General features: G+C 38.9%; 1 protein-coding gene across 13 annotated transcripts in view; it reads right to left on the bottom strand.

Moving 5' to 3' along the window:
* The window catches only part of ARHGEF28 (Rho guanine nucleotide exchange factor 28), a 314,565-nt gene that overhangs the window by 66,737 nt on the left and 224,047 nt on the right, over positions 1–23,781 (bottom strand). For all 13 annotated transcript variants that reach the window (XR_010413099.1, XM_045896431.3, XM_064596234.1 and 10 more), the window contains 9 exons: positions 22,585–22,696; positions 18,650–18,692; positions 13,354–13,477; positions 12,888–13,020; positions 6,977–7,032; positions 5,859–5,907; positions 3,864–4,008; positions 3,659–3,786; positions 2,327–2,467 (listed from right to left, as the gene is read on the bottom strand). Coding sequence is in view for 12 of the 13 variants with exons in the window: in XM_045896431.3 (XP_045752387.2) it covers positions 2,327–2,467; positions 3,659–3,786; positions 3,864–4,008; positions 5,859–5,907; positions 6,977–7,032; positions 12,888–13,020; positions 13,354–13,477; positions 18,650–18,692; positions 22,585–22,696 (931 nt within the window). In the remaining variant the exon portion in view is untranslated. The remainder of the gene's footprint in view (positions 1–2,326; positions 2,468–3,658; positions 3,787–3,863; positions 4,009–5,858; positions 5,908–6,976; positions 7,033–12,887; positions 13,021–13,353; positions 13,478–18,649; positions 18,693–22,584; positions 22,697–23,781) is intronic.

Here is a 23,781-nt window from a genome sequence, read left to right as displayed (position 1 = left end):
ATCAAAACCAAAATGAGACACCACTTCACACACACTAGGCTAACTGGAATAAAACAGGTGGACAATAAAGAAGTGTTGGTAGGGATGTGGAGAAAGCAAAATCCTCAGTATATCACTGGTGGGTGGGTAAAATGGTAAAACATCTACTTATCTTGGTTCTGAGAAATACATAAAATACTGTATACTTTCCAACAAATATTAGCACCTATTGTATGCCACGCATTAAGTCTGGAAACCGGGGAAATAACAGTGAGCAAAATGCACAGATTTTCTGCTCTCATGAACTCACTTTGCTGTGGGAAGACAGAGGACATAACCTACAGTGTTTGGAAAACAGTCTGACAGTTCTTCCCATGGGTTGAACATAAAGTTACTATGTGACCCCAAAAGTGGCAATAGTCCAAAATGACCATCCACTGATAAAATGACCATTAAATGATAATTAAATAAAACATAGGATATTTACAGTAAAATAATTTACAGCCATAAAAAAGAATGAAGTATTGATATACAACACAGATGAACCTTGAAAACAATATGCTAAGCACAAGAAGCCGCCATATATCATACAACTCCATTTATGCCAAATACCCAGAGGAGGAAAATCCATAGGGACAAGCAGATGAATGGCTGCTGGGGCTAGCGGGAGAAAACACGGGGAGTGAATGCTAAGGGCACAGGGTTTCTTTTTGGAGGAATGCAGATGCTCTGGAATTAGACAGTTGATGGTTGCACAACTTCATGAACATACTAAAAACTACTAAACTCTACACTGTAATGGAGTGAATTTTATGGTATATTAATTCTATCTCAATTATAAAAATGCATCACGAGGGGAAATAATTCATGATTTGTGGGAGAACCATAAGTACAATTCTAGATTAGTATTTTAGACTCAGATATTAGGAAGACTCTAAAATATTAGCCATGGAGGGTAAACAAATCTCAATGTAGCTTTATTATTTTATCATAAACAAAAATCTCTTTAACCCACTAACTTCAAGTTATTATTTCCTGCCATGTTTTTCGCACCTACTCTGTACTAAAAGCACTTATTCATATCGATTCATTTAATCCTTTTATCTAATTATCCATTATGACCCAAAAAATAGGAATGATTTTTCTCATCCTTTGAAGAAAGACAACGAAGGGGAGCCTGGGTGGCTCAGTTGGTTAAGTATCTGCCTTCAGCTCAGGTCATGATCTCAGGGTCCTGGAATAGAGCCCCATGTGGGGTTCCCTGCTCAGCAGGGAGTCTGCTTCTCTCCCTCTCCCTCTGCCGCTGCCCCTGCTTGTGCTCATTCTGTCAAATAAATAAGATCTTAAAAAAAAATAAAGACAATGAAGAGAAGAGTGAAGGATTTCCTCTGGAATACAAGGCCCTCTAACCCCAAAGGCCATGCTGTGAACTGCACAACATGATAATTCATCCCAAATGGGTTAGATTATTTTTAATATATGAAATCAAGAAGTAAGTGAAGAAAAATTACAATATAATACAAACTACATGAGAAATAAAAGGGACAGCATCTTCCCACCTATACAGCCCTGGACAGATTTCAAACCAGGCTCGTACATCATCCCACGTGACCTGCCTAACCATCAACCTGACAAGGTGAGAAGGAATCCTTGTCACCATGGACTTTGTGGCCCATACCTGCAAACAAAGAACTAGTAAAAACTAAGAGTGAGTCCCATCTTTCAAGTAGGGTACCCTCTTGGAAGCACTTCTGAGGATCTACTTTGCATTTTAAAATTATTTCAACTTCATTTTTCTCTAACCAGTCGATAATTTAACTTCCCCTAATTCAGATTGCATCCACTCCCAATAGTAGGAAGTAGTAAAATCTCAGAATTGAAATTCACACTTAGGACTGCAGAACGCAGGCCCACATTGCTCATATCCAGGTGCTGCCCATCCCACCACAGTCTACGTGAAGGGTACCTGATGGTGCGTGCAGGCAAGCTGCAGAGCTGTGTACCAAGCAGCCCTGTCTGCCCTACATTAAAATATGTGAAAACTTACAGTGATTCTCAGAAGAAGTATAGGCCATGTGTAAGTAAACTTGAAAAGGATCTGAGAAATAAAATTCGCTTTGTATCACATACATACAACGCTTCAATTAAGCCTCACATTTTAAACGTGAATATCATTATCCCCATTTTAAAGACAGAGAAACTAAGACCCACGTGAATTAAACCATTTGTCTGAATCAAGTAACTAGAAAGGACTGAGATTTGAACCCACGTCTGTATGACAGCAAATTCTATGCTCTTTCCCCTATACCACCCTGCTTCAGCCCAAGAGCATATTTTAAATGCTTACCAAAAATGACATCTTGTCTTTTGATGACATCTTTCTCCTGCTTACTGCAAAATGAGGGATCCACCACCAGACTCCAAGATTCTGCTTCCAGCTCCTGGGCGTCACTGCTGAGGTCACTCCACAGAGAAGAATCCACGACATCTAGCGTGCCCGCAGAACACAAAAGCCAGAAGTGGAATAACACAAAACAAAGACCTTTCCAAGTACCCATGTCTATAGATTCATCACACAAAATAAACCTGCTTTGAACACAAAAACAGCTAAGCCAAAATACTGTTGATGTGGGGCAGAAACATCTAGAAACCAAACTGGTGAAAGGATCCAAATCAAGGCAGCTTGCAAGAAAGCAAAGAATCATTAAAAGAGTGATGGTGTGTATGTCTAAAAAAAAAAGACATTTAAAGATTCTTTTGTTTGTTTTGGTGTGGTCTGTTTTAGTTCTTTTATTTTTGGTAAATTTCTGAGTCCATAATGTGCTTACAGAATCTTGAACACACACTACCTTTTGCCCCAGGTTACTCTGCACTGTTTACTCAAATCTGAGTTTTGTACTTGTCCACCTGATTTGCTCTTGACTTGGCTCACTGTCCTTAATATAAACAAGAAAGCAGGGTACAAGGGCTCAAGTTACAGGAGAGTACAGATTTTTTTGACAGAATTTGATATCACACACACATACTCCTTCTAGGAAAACTAAATCCTATTTGCCCAAACAGCACTCCTGAGAGACAGTCCAGCTCAGAGGAGTCAGCATGAGAGGATAATGGATTGAAAGACTCAAGTTTAAAATAAAAGCAATAGATACCGGGGGAAGAGTCCATCCCTCACCTCACTGCTCTCCTTTTCTCTGGTCCTCCTTCACTTATTGATACAGCTTGGATACAACACACAATTCACCAGATTAAATCCTATCTTACAAAATATGCTTTTAAAAAATGCTTTTATTCCCCTAGAAGTAGGGGGCAACAGATGGGGATAAGTATCTCAGAAATCTAGGCAAGCGCAGTCCTAACTAAGTGAAGTACGTATTTTTAACATATGATCCTTATTCCAATTCATCAGTAGTTCTAAAACCTTATAAACAGTAACAAGCACACAATGTATTTCATTCTCTTATCTTCATGCCACATGTCTATTTAATATATCATATATCCTTGGCCACTACCTGGGAGTATTCACTGAGGCTAAATTTTCATTTATCAAAAGAACCTATACCAAAAAGACACCATGAAACAGAATTCTTTAAAACACACACACACAGAATATGTTTGATCCTTCAGAAAATATTCCTTCTGGCAATTCCTCCCAGAAACAAACGTGTCTTCTCCTCACCTTCCATTAAGAAGGACTCCGTGGAGGGAGAAGAGCCCATGGACTGTAGCAGCTCATCGGAATGAGACCTGCTTCTCCAGGTGTTCCCATCACTCTCAGACTCCAGGGTTGGCCCCGACCTTCTGAAGCTGGAGGGAAGGAGGGAGACGAGTCAGTTCCAGCAGTGGCTCTGAGACGTGAAGGCTCAGGCGGTTTCTCATCTTACCTTTCCAAGGCAGTGCCTGGAACACTTCTAGACAAAGGATGGGCCTGTGCCGAAGCTTCTTTTCTCCCGATGGGCAATCCAATGGGCATGGAGGAAGAAGGGTGCAACGAGAGACCAGGTTGTGGGATGTCTCGAAATGAAGAGTCTAGAAATAAGAGATGGGTGCTTCATGTGATTTTCACAGAGGGCAGTAATTACAAGGAGTCACTCAAAAGCCAAGGAGTGAAACACTGGAATGGAGGCTGCTGATATGTCGCATGCCCAGCCTTGACACCAGTCTCCTTGCCACCTCCTGACATCTGCTTCAAATGTCCCTTCCATTTCACACCCTCCTGATACCCATGCAGCAGGCCTGCTTCAGCACAGCCACTTGGAGACTGTGGGCGGCTGGGATTACACAAACAAGAAGATGGAATGGGGAAACACTGAGAGAGCTTTCCCATAAACCACTGCTTGTACTCCTTCCAGCCCGCTTTAAATAGATGCAAGGTGTTATTAGCACTATTAGTAGAAGGCATATTGTATGTTTCAACAATCATACACACATCCACACAGAACCATGTCAGCGGACTGGAATGATGCTGGGGAGTCTGTTCTTTAGGGGGTGAGAACTTCAGGCAAATGAAACCTGCAAGTCAAGCTGAGCTCTTCTCTCTCACAGACTGAAAACTAAGGGGTGCTTCAATACCTTTCTGGTTTCTTGCAAACTTCTTCTCAACACTTTCTTCTAGATCGTTACGGGCATGTATGTTTTTACACTTGATGTGTACCATACATGACCCTCAGGAAATATTTCAATCCTACAATATCAGAGATAGAGCACACACCTTCTCAAGCAGAAGAGAATCAATACTTACATGGAACCCTGGGATATTATGAAGGATTTTATACATGTATGATTTGGTTTGATTTTCATGACTCCCAGAGAAGGAATTTTATCAATTATAAGGTCCTTTTATTTTCATGCCGAACCTTATGAAATTGACAAGCGCCTCCCAACTACAATCAAAGGGACTTCTGTCCAAGCAGGGGTGTAAACGAAGTCACAGTCGTGACTCTCTGCACTAGCTTTACCTGTTCAACATCACACCCAATCGCATATCACCATGAATCTGCATACTGTATTGTCCCATGAGTCAAGTGGTTTTGGAAACACTGGTCACACTGTTAGAGCATTCAAATGAAAAGTGACTACAAACTTAAAAATGCCTTCCACGTGGCAAGCAATGCCATATTTGAGGCAGAACAAATTGCAAAGTCTCTCACAACAAACGGGAGGATTTTGAAACTTAGGAGATGATGGTCCCTGGTTCTTGCATGCAATGTAAACCTACTGTCAAAAGCTTCCAATTAGTGCCAAGAAGAACTGTTTCCTATGAAGCAATATGTAATTCAAAGAAAAACAGAAGCACCAAGTTTAACTGTAGATGAGAAAAACGCCAGGTTGCCTTGAAATATCACTGTCATCCTAAAGGAGCTGATGAGATCACAGCCTCAAGCCCAGCTAATAAGCAGGACCAGGTCACTATGATAATGGACAGCAGGGACTGTAGACTCCAAACTTCAGGATTTTATCCCTAACTCTGATTCTGAAGAAGCATGTGATAGGTATTTGTGTAGTTAAGTATGTGTTAGTGCTAGGAAAACAAAGTTATGGACGCTTCATGTCATGTTCTCTTTTCCCCCAAAGGTTGTTATTAAATCAATAGTGTATATTACACTAGATCATGTCTTAGAATTGAGGCAATATCCTAACACGTCCCCCCTTACAGTCCTCTCTGAAATAAAATATCATATAGTACCTCTAGCACAAAAGCTATTAGACTGGCATAGAAGTTTATAACATTCTTGACCTCCTTGTGTAAGTAAATATTACACTAATCATGTGTTAGGAAAGAAGAAATATTTGGACAAAGGAGAAAACAAAAGGAGTAGGTATTTCGCATTGGAAAAAAAGTATGGTATGTATGAAATTGCCATTTCCACATCACTTACTTCCAAGGATGGTCTGCGGTTTGTTCTTGTTGTATTTCTCTTGGAATTTCTGGTAAAGAACATTAGAAACACGTAAAACGAGATTAAATTCCATCTGACTACAAAAATGTCCACCCAGTTACACAGGATTCTTATCAATATCATTTTTGTTATCTTATTTCAAACAAAGAAATATTTAAAGCAAAAGACATTAAATGCACCGAAGAGGAAAATGGCATGATAATGAGATGTGCAGGCTGTAAAGAACGTGTGCCTCATGAACAAGTATCATGAATATCCCAGCTCTATTAAAAGTCTTTGGGAACCAGAAATCTCCATCTCATGGGTCCAGACCGCAGCTGAGAGAGGAGCTCCTATCAGCGCTGCCTTTCTCCTACTTGTTCTTCCTACTCTTGGCTACCCCTCCTGCCTACCGGCCACAACACCCTGAGGTATTGAAACATCACCCGTAACTACGTGACCAGACACAAGGTCTGTTTCAATTGGCACAGCGGTTGGAGACTCCAAGGTTCCCTCTGAAGCGTCATCACGCTCACTCGCATACATTTTGGACGTGACTTTAGAGTGGGAAAGAAAGGAAGAGATGTGACCAGATGCGTCCATTTCCTCAAGCCCCCTCCCAATCTCAGAGACCATTCCTTTATTCCAGGGGACCTCACAGTGTGGTCCCAGGACAGTAGTACCACCTGGGAACTTGTTAGAAATACAAGTTCTCGGACCCCACCCAGATCCTACTGGGTCAGCAAATATGAGAATGGGGCCCAGAAATCTAGTTTTCCCAGGTCCTCCAGGTGATGCTGTTATTTGCTAAATGTTTGAGAATTACCGCTCTACGCTTCATATACATACACTTGAGGTCCACACTGGTAAACCAAGCAGTTCTCAATGGAAAGACTAACCCACTTATACCTTATACCACAGGCAGCCACATTTGAGCTTTTCCTATTTCCAAAGGTGGATAGTTCAGGAAACAACTATACATGTGTGTGTTTTTTTTTAAATCACTATAATGATCACTTTAAAAACAAATATAGACAGTAATAAAAGAATAAAAACCTAAACAGATAACAGAAAGCAACAAAGCTACATATGCACAGGTAAAACAAATGACAGATTACCTTGGTACACGGAGGGGCAGCGTCCTTACAACCCTTGTGTACGTTTGCATTACAGTCTGAAAGACAAAAATGAGTAAGACAGCATTGTGCTTTTACCGGTCATCATAAAAGTAGCACACAAAAATATTTAGAAAACGTAAGGAAAAATATCTAGATCACATGTAGCCCCACCCTTGAGCACAAGCACATGGTTAACATTTTCATTTCCTTGGAGATATTTTCCCCCTTCTGCACAGTCTTACCAATTATGAAACCTGCAATCATGCATGATAGACACTTCTGTGTCTGCCTGAGAACTCATTTACCACTATATGCCCTGCCCTGCAAGGGATTTCTGATATCTGGCTGGTGGCAACTGCCCATTCCCGCACCAGGGAGAATGCCTTGCAAGATGGAAAGAAAGAAAACAAACTCACAACAATGCTGAAAAAAGTCCTGTCAGGCTCCAGGAGGAATTCCTGCTAACTACAGATAGCCACATTAAAAGAGACAAGTTGGCCGCTTGCTTGTCTTCCTCTATACCGCACGTGGCCTCAATTTCACTAAAAGAACGGAAGAGTTTGCCTGCTCCTTTCTGCCCACTGGCTCAGAGATCCAGGCTGTCTTCACAGAAAGCCGCCCCTGTGCGTGGGGACTGCTTTTTGCCAGGCTATTGTCTTCCTGCCCTCCATCCCCACCAGCCTCCACACCACCGCCATGACACTCTCATCCCACCCACCTCCACACAGTAAAGGGAGGAGCCTGCAGCTTATCACAGTTTTCATTAGAAAGAATCCTTCCTCGTGGGTAGGAGGTCCCATTTAGGTCCATCCCAGCCACAGTGGCAAAGTGCCTATAACCCACTGAGAAGCTAACCCAACTTCATCCCGCTGTAGGTCTACAGAGGCATTTTAGCCAATACCTCAATGGCCAATGAGCAGAGGTCAGGATTATCCACGTGCTGGTCCTGCTGGCAAACGTGGTAATCAGAGTGCTCTCTCCTCATTGCAGAACAAGTGAATGAAAGGAAAAGGGGAAGAAGTAGAAACTATGAGATAACACAAAGTTAGAAAACTCACAGGAAAAGTAAGCCACTGATGATTATTAACTCTAGAAACAGAGAGGAAAAACTTAGATATTTGAAATGTATTCTCCCTCAGAGACAAATAACAGACATAAAATAGGACCAAAAGGCCATGAAGGGAGTAGAGGACCTGATAATAGGCCAACACGATAAGAGGGAGATGGAGATTTGGGGGACAAGAAAGCAGAACTTGGACCCAACGGAGAAAAATCAGTTTAACCAAAATATCAAAGCAGCACTGGGAAATTAAACTTGAAAGATTCCCCCCTGGATGTAGAGAAAAAGGAGGGTATAATTATAAAGTAGAAGATGTCCTACCAAAAAAAGGTAACAGAGATCACACTTCTCCAAGGAAGAAATCAGAAAATCAGAAGCAATGGTCAAAGCTACAATGGACAAAAACTTTTATCAAACTAAAAAAGAACTACAAAAGGCAAATCAAAAGGTCTCCCTGTTTTCTAGGAGTTAAACGACACCTATTCTGTAGACACGTTCTGACGATATCTGTATGACTGAAAAATTTAAAGTTCTCAAGTATCTAGGCGGAACAAGTTACCAACAAAGAAATAAGGTCAGACAAGCCCCAAAACTTTTCTATTGTAATATTCGATGCCCAAAATTCATGGACCAATGTTGACAGGATGTCTGGGGGAAAGGTATTGGCCTAGGAATTTATTTAGCCAGATAAATCTCTTTTTGTGTGTGAAAGAAGGAAGAAAAGATATACTACCTCCTTAGAGACACAAGGTTTCAGAAAACAGATCAGTTCAATAACCCTTTTGAAAAAATGATTTACCTGAAATCCTACTCAAGACTATTATGAGCAGAATCAAAGTTAAGAGTTCAAGAATCAATCAGCTTTATTTTAAAAAAGAAAAAAAAAAAAGAAGCAACAAAACCAGCTAAACAAAGAATCATATCTAAAACATTTTTGTAAGCAGAGATAGAGAAATGAATACAAATATCAAATCATTCTTGAAAGAGAACACTATTTTTCAAAGATTAAACATACAACATAAAAAGAGTAATTTAATAGCTTAGTATACCAATAGAGTCTAGGGGAAAAAAGGGTAAATATAAGAGAAATTTAAGAATATCCACGTATAAGCCTTAAAAGTTACCACTAGTAGATACTACAAGAGCTTATCTTGCCAAGTCCCTGAGAACATAAAAACCAACAACACATGGTATAAATAGCTAAATCAGACATCAAGGAAAAGAGCAAAGAACTATAAAAGATAGTTGACAGCTGTAAAATTAAATGTAAATAAGGAAAAAAAAGCCTTGTTATAAAATAGTATCTCTCAGTTACAGATTAACTACAGCTAAATTAAAGACACATGCCCCAAATTAAAAACACAGAAATTTAAAAAATAATAATAAAAACACAGAAATAGGGAAAAATACAAAGAAAAGGAAAGCAAGAGGAATGTTAATTTTAGAGAAGGTAAAAATCAATGCCAAAGGCAATGAATGAAGGGTAATTTTATGTTTATGAAAGCTAATCTGCAATGAAGCTGTGATTTGTGAACTTCTGTGCACCCAGTAATGTAACATCTAAATATAAGCAGGGAAATCTATCTATAAACAAAAATAATTTTATAGAAATACAGTATTTATAAAAAACTAGAAACTCAGATTTTAACAAAGAAGAATACAAACACCGGAATCTTGAATACCTATATTACGTTTTGTTTTCTATCATGTTAAGATTAGAAATAGTAACCTTCATAATTAAAAACAAAAATACACGCATAAAATAGGATTTACCAGTAACAGCTGAGTTTACATGTCAAAATCTGCCCCATGTAAAAAAGCTTAATAGCCAAAGTTTAAACCCCCAACACTCCTCTTCTTAAAAACTATAAATCTTAGAACTTTTTAAAAAACTGTGCGTTAAAGAGGAAACTTTACATATACTCATCCTGATGCTAGCTAGAATGTAAGACAACAATCTAAGATGTAGACAGTGTTGGGGTGCCTGAGTGGCACAGTTAGTTAAGCGTCCGACTGCTGATTTCCGCTCAGATTATGATCTCAGGGTTGTGGGATCGAGACCACACAGCCAAAAAAAGATGTGGACAGTGTTATATGCAAAAGAATGCCACTTACCACATTATTTGTTGTGAAAAAAATGAGAAAAAGTTAAATGTACACTAAGTAAGGAGTAATTAAACACATTTCATATCAAATAAAACAGCATAAATAGCTAATGAGAATGAACTCCATTAAAATATGAAAATATGAATAGCCATCTTCTCTAGTTAGTAAGATTTGGGATAATTTTAAATTTCTCCTTAAGCCTTTTTTTTTTTTTTTAAGATTTTATTTATTTATTTGAGAGAGAGAATGAGAGAGAGCACATGAGAGGGGGGAGGGTCAGAGGGAGAAGCAGACTCCCCGCCGAGCAGGGAGCCCGATGCGGGACTCGATCCAGGGACTCCAAGATAATGCCCTGAGCCGAAGGCAGTCGCTTAACCAACTGAGCCACCCACGCGCCCCTCCTTAAGCCTTTTATCTTTTATGAGTCCTATTGCATTTAAAAAAAAATAATGACTTTTTTTTTTAAAGATTTTATTTGTCAGAGAGAGAGCACAAGCAGGGAGAGCGAAGCGGCAGGCAGAGCAGAGAGAGAAGCAGGCTCCCCACTGAGCAAGGAGTCTGATGTGGGACTCGATCCCAGGACCCCGGGATCACGCCCTTAGCCAAAGGCAGCCGCTTAACCAACTGAGCCACCCAGGTGTCCCAGTAATGACTTTCTTAAAAGCTAAATACATCCTCCATATTTTCAGCCATTTTGGCCTTCCACTCAAACTTCCATGGCCATCGACTTGACCAACTTTTCTGTGAACCAACATGTTCTGTGCTACACTACAGTTTACCTTTCAGTGAGCCCACCTCCCTCCCTGAGACCCCCTGCCCCAGTTTTCTGTCTGTCATTAACTACACAGGAGTGCCCAAGGCTGGGCTCTGTGATAGCTGCTGCAGGGGATACAGAAGCATCACTGTGTCATTTAGTCCTTGAAGTCTATTTTAGTAGTTAAATATCAAGAGGTTGTCCATAATCCAGTATGAAATGGAATAGGATAAATAGATCATACATGTGGTGCACAAAAATTTTGGACACAGTGGTCAGGGAAGACCTCCCGAGATGAGGTGAGAAATCAAGACAGATGCAGAAGACATGGGAGAAACGAAGAGGAGGGAGATCATCAGAAGCAAAGGGTCAGAGACGGGAGAACACACTCGGTGGGAGAGAAGGACAACATGCCTGGCAAGGCCTCTGGCTGTAAACCAAGGCTGAAGAGGGAACCAACTGTAGGACTATTTGGCACAGAGGGCACCTGACGCATCTCTCTGCAAAGTGTGGGCTTAGTCCAGTAAACAGAGAGAAGTCCTTAAGTGGATGTGGGTAGATGACAGCAGTGTTTGACAAAGACTAATGTGGTAAAAGTACTTATTCAGAATAAAGGAAGTGAAGGAGTGAATGGTGTTGAGTGGTGGGGGGTGGGGGGGTGGACAACAGGAAGAGGGATCAGCATGCCCAAGGTGTGAGCTTGCACCATTAACATAGAAGGAAGGACAGCCTTTTGGCATGTGGATGGTGAGGCTGGTTTTTGCCTTGTTGGTCTGGGAGACCAGAAGTCTCTGGGAGATGGTGGCCACAGATAGGGTTGCTCTGAGTCACTGTGTGAGCCAAGCACAGGGTGGTCAGGAGAGGGCTGACTGAGAACGTGTTATCTGAACAGACCTGAAGGAGGGGAGGGGGCAATCAGTCCACTGGCTGATCTGAGGGAGGAGCACTCCAGGCAGAAGGAAGAGCCGGGAAAGGCCTTCTGGCGGTAGCATGTCCGACCCGTTGAGAGAACAGCAAAGATGCCAGAGCGGCTGGAGCAGAGGGAGGAAGGGGGAAGGGACAGAGGGAGAGACGATGGGGCCTCACACCCATCGTCAGGGCTTTTGCCTTCCGCGGGGGTTGACAGGAAGCCACTGGAGGATCTGGAACACGGGGATCTGTGCCTTCACAAGCTCACTCGGCTGGGATTTGGAGAACAGATGCTTTTAGAACTGTGCCATTTGTGCTAAAAGTACAAGGAAACCAGTTAGAAAGCCACTGAAATGGTGGCTTTAGACCAGGGTGATACCAGCAACAGGGTGAAAGGTGGCTGGCTTTCACACATATTGGGAAGACAGAGCCAAGGGGAGCGCTGAAGGACTAGATGTGGGATGTGAGAGAGAAAGAGGCATAAAGAAAGACCCCGAGCTTTTTGCCATGAGCATGTGACTGGCGTGCTAGAGCTGCCATGAACGGAGAGGATCAGCCTGCATGTGGGCACAGGGGTGGGAAAGCAGAGCTCCACTTTGGACATGCAACTTTTGAGAAGCTGTTTAGATGCCCCAGTGGAGACATCAAGTAGGCAGGGAGATATAGAGGTCTGGGGTTCCGGGGGCTGTCACTTATGGGCAACAAGCACTGACTCGAACCATCACGGGTCACTGCTCGGTAAGTTGTCAAATCACACGGGCAGCGCTACAGTGAAGGTTTATGTAAAGATGCTTAACAATGCCCCTACTCTCCGGGGGCCTGGGTGGTACAGTCAGTTGAGCATCTGACTCGTAGTTTCGGCTCAGGTCATGATTTCAGGGTCATAAGATTGAGCCCTGCATCGAGCTCCATGCTCAGCACAGAGTCAGCTTAAGACTCTCTCTCCCTCTCCCCTCCTAAAATAAATAAATAAATCTTTGAAAAAACATAAAACAAAAAACAATGGCCCTATTTTCACGGGGCACTTTACTGTCTGGGGACGCAAAATGCAAAGACCGCACACGTTGGGCCCAAGAACTTACTGGAACACTGGAATGACTCCTTCCCCAGGAGCGTTTTATCACAAACCGAACACTGTAGAACCCCAGAGAATGTTCCAGGGACAAACTGATGGCGGCTCAGTTTCTCTTTGTCTTTGGCATCCTTGCTTTTTGTCTTCAGATACAACAGCAACAGCCAAGTGGGGAGAAATGAGAAAAGACAAATGCTGAGCGCCAAAGTACTTACGGAAGCCATACAAAGTCTCTACATTTTCTGTCTGAATGTAAGGACCGCACACGGAGGAGTGCAGTAATGCCAAAATGAATCATGGCCAGCCTACCGTTGTCTCGTACTTCTAATGACTTGGACGACATTCCATAACAAATGTAGAGGTCTTCGAGTATGTGTGTACAAAAATCTAAGATCAGTGACTTTAAAGGGCAAGTGGAAACCATACTAACTGCTGAAAAACAGAACCAGCTACATTTTAAACACAATTTTAATTACCTTAGATTTATTCCGAGGGCTTGTCATCCTATTCATGAGGAAGCTGAAAGTTCGGCTCACTTTGTATTTTTCAGACTCTGACTTGGCAGGTATAATGTATTTATCCCATTCTTCTTCCTGAATTCTACAAAAAAGAATCTGTTACCATGGCTTACCAGGACTTAAAGAGGGAATAAAAAACAATATATAATATATATACACACACACACACATATATATATGCACACACACATGTGTGTATATACACTTTTTTCTCAGGTTTAAAGGTTATTCTAAAGATAAAGATACATACTAAAAATGTATCTTATAGATGGATAACAGATGGATGGATGATAAAGCAACCATCTCACAATGTTATAAATTATAAAATCTAAGTGGTAGACATGGGTATTCAGCATATAATTCCTTCAACTTTTCTGTATACTTTAAATTTTTCATAATACAATACTAGAGAAATAAAGGAAAACTTAGAATTTTAGTCTGCAAACACTCATCTCCCTATTTGCTATGCCAACAGAAATTTCCAAGGCACAGAGAAGGCAAATAACCAGTAATAGGAAACTGGATTTTATTTATTTTTGGAACATAGAGATAATACTCAGAAGATACACATTTCCTTTGATAATACAGCTTGAGAAACAGACTGCCTAGCTCTTGGTTCAGTCTTTCCCACTCAACCAGGCTATTTGCAATCTGAGACTCCCCAGGTTGTAAAAGGGAGAAGGCTGTTGATATTTCCCCACAATAAAAGGCAAGCTAAAGATAATGGTATCCAATCTGTGAACACACTGAACATTTATATTCCCCTAAGCCATATAATCATTCTTTAGAAAAAAACAAGTCCCATCTATGACAAGTTCTATTTCCCCTGAAATTTTCTGATAGCCTTATATTTCTAACATTATTACAAAAAGACAGAGAGAGACAAAAAGAGAGAGAGAATATATTAAAGATCAACCAAATATCATGTAAAACCAAGTAACGCTTCTGTGAAACATTCTATAACCAAAGTCTCTCCCACTTCCCAAACTTATCATTCATCCACATTAGATGAATAACATTCATCTCTGGGATACACTTTTTTTTTTTTTTTAAAGATTTATTTATTTATTTGAGACAGAGAGAATGAGAGACAGAGAGCATGAGAGGGGGGAGGGTCAGAGGGAGAAGCAGACTCCCTGCCGAGCAGGGAGCCCAATGCGGGACTTGATCCCGGGACTCCAGGATCATGACCTGAGCCGAAGGCAGTCGCTTAACCAACTGAGCCACCCAGGCGCCTGGGATACACTTTTCAAAAGCTATCATATTACTGATAATCACCAAAATATATGATCACATTTTGTGACAATGAGTCCAATGACCAATCTTAGGACTTCAGTTTTTTTCATCTGATTAATGACAGGCTTAGACTTACAATTATTTCTAAGGCCCCTTCCCACACTTAAATATAATATGTACTTACCTGATACATATTAAATGGAATTTTAAGTTAGTTATTTATATTAGATATAGATTATTAATAATATAATTATTTGTGTAAAATAATCGAGAGTTCAAACCTATGAATGCATTTAGAAAAGATGATAAATGGCTTCAGAAGTGCCTCTTGGTCATGCAGATCCAAAGGCACAGGCAGGACAGTGTATGTCCTGCTAACTAGAATTCGGCACAATAAGTGAAAGTGGGTTTGCTACCTAGAGAAAACAACTCAAAAAGCTAGAAAGGAAAGAGGGCAGATGGAACTGAAAGTACCCTATGACTACTCAGAGTCACAAAAGGAACTTATATACTTTGTTATTTCCTTTCTACTTCCACAGCCACCTCCCTAGATAACTGACTGGTTAACATATTTATAAATTTCCATACCTCTTGTTTCTTAAGCATCCTAATTTGCAAAACTCATGATATATTATTCAACAGACTCACTTTTGGAATGGAGGAGAAAAACAAATTTGAGACCTTAGAAAGAATGGTCTCTGGAACATCTTCTGTGATCCCAAGTGCCTTCCAATGTCTATGTCAAGAACAATCTGGTGAGGAGACCTTAGTCACAGAATTAAAGAATGCTAAGAAGTCCTCCCCGCTACCTACCTCCCAGTAGAAACACAACTCTACTCTCTTAAAGATCTTTTTTTTTTTTTAAAGAAGATTTATTTATTTGAGAGAGAGCACTAGTGAGCATGAGAGTGCGAGTGGGGGTAGGGGCAAAGGGCGAGGATCTCAAGCAGACTCCCCACTAAGCACAGAAACCGATCGGGGGCTCGATCTCACGACCCTGAGGATCATGACCTGAGCCAAAAATCAAGAGTTGAAGCCTTAACCCACTGAGCCACCCATCTGCCCCTCTACTCTCTTAAATTCTGTTTATCCAACTCTTTTCCCAATTCCCTATGCTACAGAAGACCATATCAAAAACAATGTTTCAGTTTTGATCTAAAACCTTTATGTGGATCACAATTTTCCTATATCCTATATATTACTACAAAATGACATAAAATCATACCACTTACTCTTTAAACTTAAAGGCTGAGAAAACCTGAGACATGACCAAGTAAACAAAAAAATACTGAAACACTCAATATTAAAAACTAAGAATGGCCATCCCACATGGTAGAAATGTGAATATCATGGACATGATCCACTGTCACATTACAAAAATGAATAACATAGTATAACCTCTGGGCAAATGTAGAAGGCTGGTTGATTCCATGTTTCAAATCTAACAATACTATATTCACCTATGTTACAATTAGTTATGTTAAGGAAGAACTAAGAAGGGAAAAATTGCCAACTAATTTCACAATAGATTTTAAAAAGCTTTTCAATTTATAAGAATCTGGAAAAAAATTCATTTAAACTCTTTTCAAATCCCAGAACAAGATGCCTAAACTCTATCATCAATTTGATGACCAATGAAATCATCTTCAAAATAGTTTTACAAACCCCATTCCTCAGAGATTCTCATGGCATTACCTTTTCAGTGAAGATTTTAAGTATCTTAAGAATATGGATCCTCCTCATCTTAATCTTTAAACCTGTAATATCTGTAACTTATTTTTCAGAGAACTGAATATCTAAGTATTAAAAGGAATTCCCAATATCCAAACTGAAAATAGACACAATGAGACTTTTCTGGACATTCAGATGCTCATTTTTTAAAAAACAGATCAAGTAATAAATGTAACACATTTAAGACAGTGTCAATAAAAAACAATCATGCCATATAATTGTTAAGAAGTTGGTACGCCCTGTAAAAAAATTTTTTTTAATTTAAAAAAGAAGTTGATACACCCTGAAACTAATACTACAATGTATGTTAACTAACTGGAATTTAAGTAAAAACTTAAAACAAAGAATTATATCCTTATATTGAAAGTATTAAACTGTATTTGTCAGCTACTGTATAAACTAACATTTTTGGAGAATTAAATACTACTATATTTTGTACTTAAAAAAATTGATAGAAATGAAGTGTCTGTTCCTACAGAAAAGATCCTACAAAGTCTGGAGTGATCCCCCTTTTACCTGTCTGCATTCTTTCCCAGAAACTAAGTGATTAATATAAATAAGAGAATTCCAAAGAAGGCAGATCCCTCAAGTTCAACATGGCTAGAGCAAAGCATTAGCAATGGCCAGGGATCCTACTAGAACATCCAATAAGGTATTGTGCACAGACTAAATAAGTGAAAGATCTACTCCACAAGATACACCAGGGAATATGACTGAGAAAGTCAGATGCTTTCAGGATATGGACCAACACAGACTAAAGAAGAGAAAAAACAGAAGTGACAAAATAAGAAATAAGAAAGGGATACTCCTTACACATACCATCCAAGTTAAAATATTTTATAGGCTAATATTTAACCAATTATGACACTGGCTTTTTCAGTCTTAAGTCCCTCTCCTAATGGAGAATAAATATTTTTGATTGAAAAAAAATCTTTACATTAGTCCATTACTTCTCCAGTAATTAAAAAGATAACAGGGAGAAGACTATTAACCAAAATGATAACCAAGATGATGATCAAATTCCACAACTGAGTAATCTGCCTAAACATGAGTACCCAATGTACCCAGTGTAAATGTAAAAACACCCAATAGGTCAGTTATTGCTGCTTTTGCTATCATCACTATCCCCATCATGGCCATGTCCTCTTCATCATCATCCTATCAATAAAGGGTATCCTTAGTCTTCCTATTTGTGTCACTTGAAAATTTCTATTCTGGTCTCCAACAAAATAGGAATGAACAAATGGAGGCTTTTTCTTAGTGATACTTTTTTTTTTTTTAAGGAATTAAAGATTTATTTATTTTTAGAGAGAGAGAGCGGGGAAAGGGGGGGGGGGAGAGAATCTTAAGCAGACTCCCCATTGAGCACGGAAACTGACCTGGGGCCCGATCACACGACCCTGAGATCATGACCTGAGCCAAAATCAAAAGTCAGAGGCTTAACCGAATGAGCCACCTGGGCGCCCCCCTTTTTTTCTAAAATTTAAAACAAAATAGTCCATCTTGATATATATTAAAAAGTTCCAAAGTTTTAGCATTATTATGACCCAAATTAAAGCCATTTTCACTCTTTTTCACATTGTGTCTTCAAGCCAAACATTTAGGTCATTTCTGGCACTGGTTTTGCACATAACCCCAGGACTATTTCACAGTGTGACTTATGAGCAGTTACTCAAGACCAGTAGAACTCAACAATCCTGCCTGCTTGCTGGTCAGCTTCTCAAGCCTGACTCCAGCAACAATTCTGCCTTCTGGGGAAAAGAGAAGCTGAGGTTTCAAGCTTTCAGATCTGCCTATCAACCAGAAAACTGTGAATGCTTAAAATACTTTCACTATCACTTATTCTTTCTTTCGAAGTTAACCAACCACTCTAAGCAATATTCCATAAGGAGATAGCAGAGGTGGTTATGTACTTTCTACATCGGACCAACCAGGGGCCTGTTCCCATAGCAAGTCTTCTTGTCATGGCAGGCAGACTTAGCAAGAACCTAATGCCTTTCTAAAGCAGGTAATCCTCACCCTGTTGCTCTCATTGGTCCAGGACATTGGAGGTGTTTGTCTTTGAAAATAACCCAAAAGAGAATACTCTGTCCCCAGTCCTGAGACCTGCACATCTGGGGACTCACAGGAACAGGCTGTCATACAGATCAGAGAGGGAGCAAAGCATTCAGGCAGGCTCATTATACAGAAACCTCTCACAAACTATTGAACAGATCTCAAAATTCATGTGCAAATATTTCCAAAGATAGCAAGCAGACCCTCAGGAAAACTGGAACAGTTAAAATACCTTTTTTCTCTTGGTGGCTCCGGTAAGCTGTAAGCTCTTTGCTCTACAAGACACAGAACAATAAAATGAAAACTGAGGCAGACAAACTAGCAGTCATGTGTTAGTCTAAAATGCACACGCTCAACTGTATTTTATCATTATTCACACCACCAGTTAGAAAATAATGAGAAAATAAGTCATTTTATGTAAGCAGGGCATTGCTCTGGGTATCTTTATCACCATCCCTAATTTGGAGAGAACGGGCGGAGGCCACTATGTGGCAACATTTAATGACTTTATGAAGTTGGCATCAGCAGGAGGCAGCAAACATTTTCAGCATTGCAGAAAATTAGTTCTGTCGCTTTGGATATTTCTCATTAGAGCTTTCATCCCTTACTTGTAATATTGATTCCCTAACATACAGAATCAATCCATATGTTAGCTGCCTTTTAGGGAAGCTCAAAAGAAAAGTCTTGAAGGCCAACATAAGGAAGAGTCCATTTTAATATAGCTGCAATGACTTCATAAAATCCTAGCAGCAGCCACTTCAGAGATGTGCTTTGTGGTAGGAAAGGGAGATTCACTTTCCCCCCTGGACCTGGGGGTAAGGGAGATGGGAGATAGAAGGAACAGTCTCAGGCAAGAAGCTGAGCACCATCTTGTTTCCAGAAGTGGAGTGCTCATCAGAGCAGAGACACATTTAGAGAGTGAGCAAGAACTGAAGGAGGGAGAGGACACTGTAGAGCACATCATCTACAGAGCAGGGACTATTCCTTTACCACCACAGTCCAGAAGAGTGAAGAGGCAAAACCAGTTTGCAAAGGAAAGTGCATCAGATACATAAGGAGGAAAACTAATTAACACATATCCCCTGAAATGTGTAAATATCAATGTTCAATCTAATGCTACCTCGTATGTAACAAAAAATCTGCTTTGGAAGAATTTGGAGGATTTTATTGCCATAAATATTAAAGCTTTCAGATCTGCCTATCAACCAGAAAACTGTGAATGCTTAAAATACTTTCACTATCACTTTTAATTCACTATCACATTTAATTAATTAATTCATGAGCAGAAATCATTATGCTTGTTGTAAACATGCTGAGATGCCAAGAGATTAAGCCACATGTCCAAGATAATCAAGCTAATAAACTAATGGAACCAGCCTCAGGCAACTGGGCAAAGTCTAATAGGATTCCATCTAACAGTGCACAATGATTTTCAGAAGTACATTCACTTCACTCCTCAAATTCTTAAAAGTAAAACGCTTTTGTCCTTCTTGGTAAGGTTGTAATTATTGAGAATATTCCTGTCTATCTAAACACACAACGTACCAGAGGAAATTACAGGATAGGATTTTGTTTTGTATATACAAGCATTAAATAATGTTGCCACATCATTGTACCCTTGGCACCCCCAAAAAACCATGAGAAATGATAATAAGTAACCTTTTGGAAGTGACAAAGATGAGAAAACATCACAAATAAGAATACAGAGGGCTAAAACACTATCCTATTTTGTGTATCTAGTTTATAGCTCATATATAGGAGCTTCCAACTGGGGTGAAAGGAGACTTGGATTCTGTTCAAATAGAGAAAATTTTTAGGACTATTCCAAACTCATCGTGAAGGAACTTAAAGTAATGTAAATGTCAATTTAACTTTGATTAATCTAAATGAACTAAACAATGAAGCATCACATCTTTGAACTAGTCAAGCTTTCACTCTTGTGCTTTGATCACACCTACACACAGACACACAGAGTTAAAACTATTCCCTCTTCTTTAAGAGCTAATTGATTCTTCATATACCTATGGTTTACGCATTGGAATCTTGTACATTTATTATGTAGCTTCAACCTACATTGCCTATTTGTGATTCTTACCTTCTGGAGATGAAACTTCATTGAAATAGCCCTATTTTTAAATATACGGTCTAAAGGTAAGATTTTATTAACAGAAAAGCCAAAGGAATTGATGTCAGTTTTTTTATTCTAACTCAAATGCAAAGATTTAAGGATTGTATGTAAGGCAGATACCCTTCCTTATTCATTAAAGAATTCATAAATCAGGGCTTTTTTCCCTTATAAACAATCCATTTCCTCTCAGTCATCTGGTCAACAACTTCAAACTTCTGAACTGACTTTATTTTTTTTTTTGGCCTGAGTTTTCTTTTTTTTTTTTTTAATTTTATTATGTTATGTTAGTCACCATACAATACATCATTAGTTTTTGATGTGGTGATCCACGATCCATTGTTTGCGTATAACACCCAGTGCTCCATGCAATACGTGCCCTCCTTAATACCCATCACGTGCCCTCCTTAATACCGATCACTGGGCTAACCTATCCACCCTACCCCCTCCCCTCTAAAACCGTGTTTGTTTCTCAGAGTCCATAGTCTCTCATGGTTCATCTCTGACTTTAAAAACTAGTCACACTACAGATATAATGGCAAGGCTGCCATTTTGCACATTATAAAGACTTAGAAGCATTTTCTAAATAGTTAAGTTATGAAGTTAGTTCCCTATCTAGGACCATCAGTGAAAAGATGTCAAGGTACCATTAAAGGAATCCTAACCTAAACCAAGGTTAAGGAGACCTGGAGATCCCAGAAAGACTCATGATATATCTATATATCTATCTATACATTAAAAAAAAAGGGCAAGTTTAATCCATCTTTTTCCTGTCCTCTCAAGTTGGCTGTATCTTTTCTTTCTCTTAGTCTTTTTCTCCATTCCACATTCCGAAAATTTAAATCATGTTTATTATCAGTCTTGCTTTCTCCTCTTCCAGCAAGGATTCCCAGAAAGAAAAAGGAAAACAACAACAACAACAAAACAAAACCTAGCACCTGTTTTGTGCTCTATGTATCTTGTCTAGTGCATTCATTCAACAAATAATTATTGAACATCTCCCACATGTAAGTCATTGTTTTAGAATGGCAGTTCCAACCATAAAGATTCTGTTTTCAGTATTGCTTCACATGGCATAAAAATGTCAACAACAATGTAACAAAGAATAAGTAAAAAAAGAAGAGAAAAAGACTTGTGAAATAAATTCTATTTTAAATATTCTATAATAGGAAACTACAAATACTTGGGCACATCTTGCTTTCTGAGGCTTTTAAGACTCTTAAGGATAATAGACAAGTGAAGCATTAATATACTAAGAAACATTATAATGCTTTATATTACATATGGACATGAATACTACCAAATATGCCTTTAAATATAATTACTATAAAATATATTATGTACAGAAATATCTTTGTTTCAAAATAAAGTCAAAAATTGGAATTGTGGCTGAAAGGAGATATAAGGGCAGCTCTGAGTTGCCCATAATTATTCTGTTTATTAATCTGAATTCAGTTTTGAAAATCTGTCAAGCTGTAGGCTTATGATGTGCACACTTTCTAAAGATGTATAAATTAAACTTCTATTGTATCAAAGTTTTAGTTCTGATTGTTTACATTGCCCCAAAGAATGCTGAGATATATTTACTGATGTTTCAACTCTTTTCTTTTACTACCACTCTCTCAAGTCCCTTGCTAAATACAGAAAGGGAACAAATCTATTTTGCTGCGCTTTGTTTTAGTTAGATTTCAGCAATTTACACATAGGGCAAAGTAATTTTTTATGATTTCCTGAAAATCCTCTAAAGCTCTCATAATAATGAACCTAGAATAAATTCTCATTTCCATTGTCCTTGAGGAAAACACTTCGTTCAAAAAATAAAGCAACAGAGAAGGGTGTACCTATGTGTATTTTCATCAAAATGAAATCTATATCTTGACTAATATCCAATGAGAAAAGGATTTTGCTAAGCCTAGAAAAATCAATTATGAAAATGGAATTGAAAATTGCCTGCTACTTTTGTATATTTTATATACTTTTGCTAACTGAAAATCTGCCCTGGAATAGAATGCTCTCAAGACCAAATGGTAAAGAATGCTTACCTTCACTAGAATGGCACACTGTAAAATCACGCACCAACCGAGTTTTTCCTAAAGAAATTTTGGGTGATGAGCAGGAGTAAGAACGTGAGCGGACTCCAGAAAGCAAGGATTCCTAAAAGAAATCATACCAAAGTTTTTAAAAAAAATTCTACAGCGGATTTGAAAGCATATGTTCACCACAAATGTTATTGAAATAGCATCTCCGTAAAAAGTCAATGTGAATCTTACTGATGTAATCTCATTTTTTTTCTTCGCCTATCACAACTTTTAAAATTTTATTGTCTTTTCAACACATTAGTAAACTTGAGCTTCCTGCCCCATATATACTTTAAAATGCAATTATGATATTCTAATCAAGTTGGTTGAAAGTGAAAAATTATGTCAAATGATTTTTTCTCTGCATATTCAACAATTAGCCACTTTTTTTCACCTCTGTTATCAGGGGTGTTTTGTTTTTGTTTTTTGGTATTTTACACTGTAGTATCCAAGCAAAATTCCATATTAATTGATACCTTTTTATTTCATAATTATTAGAAGTTAGAAGAATTGCCACTTACAAGAGTTTTTTTTTAACACCCAGACAGCTATTTAAATTTATAATGTTAGCTGCAGCCTCTCAGGAAGAATGCATCAGGTCAACGTACAATTCCTCCCAGTCTGTGCCCACCTTTCAAAAAGCTTTCCATATAGCACTTCCTGAGATGGTATCTGAATTTCACTGATTTATGTACTTTAATTTTTTTAAGTGACCTATATTTTTGTTACCGTTTTCACAATTACATACTGTTTCTGTCATTATATTTGCAACATATGTGACAATGTAAGATGGCAAGATAATTAAAACATGGTTATCTTACATGTTCCGGAAAATTTAAATGAATATGCAACAGAACACCAATAAAGCCATTTATCGTACCTGACTCTCATCCAATAGGGTCCTAGTGGCCTTTTGATTGATCCCACTCATCTGTTTTTAAGATATCACTCAGAGATAAAATAAAGTCATGCAAAATTTGTTACTAAAATTAAGCCATTAGCAACTATCCTTCACAAGCACTGGTAGCTTCTATTCTCCCTAAGTGAAAACATAAAGTTTCCCTAAGTCCACTGGTTTAGTTAACAAGCCTGGAGGAAAGCTGAAACAGAAGCCTGCCCCCGTCACAAAGGGCCTTGGGCCTTGGCTCCTGAATGTCTTCT

The sequence above is a fragment of the Mirounga angustirostris genome, unplaced genomic scaffold (assembly GCF_029215605.1).
Source record: "Mirounga angustirostris isolate CCGP_5_RB_7025 unplaced genomic scaffold, mMirAng1.0.hap1 SCAF_7, whole genome shotgun sequence".
In the NCBI taxonomy this organism is placed as follows: Eukaryota; Metazoa; Chordata; class Mammalia; order Carnivora; family Phocidae; genus Mirounga; species Mirounga angustirostris.
Note: the sequence above shows the minus strand (reverse complement) of the source record. Positions and strands in the feature narration are given on the sequence as shown.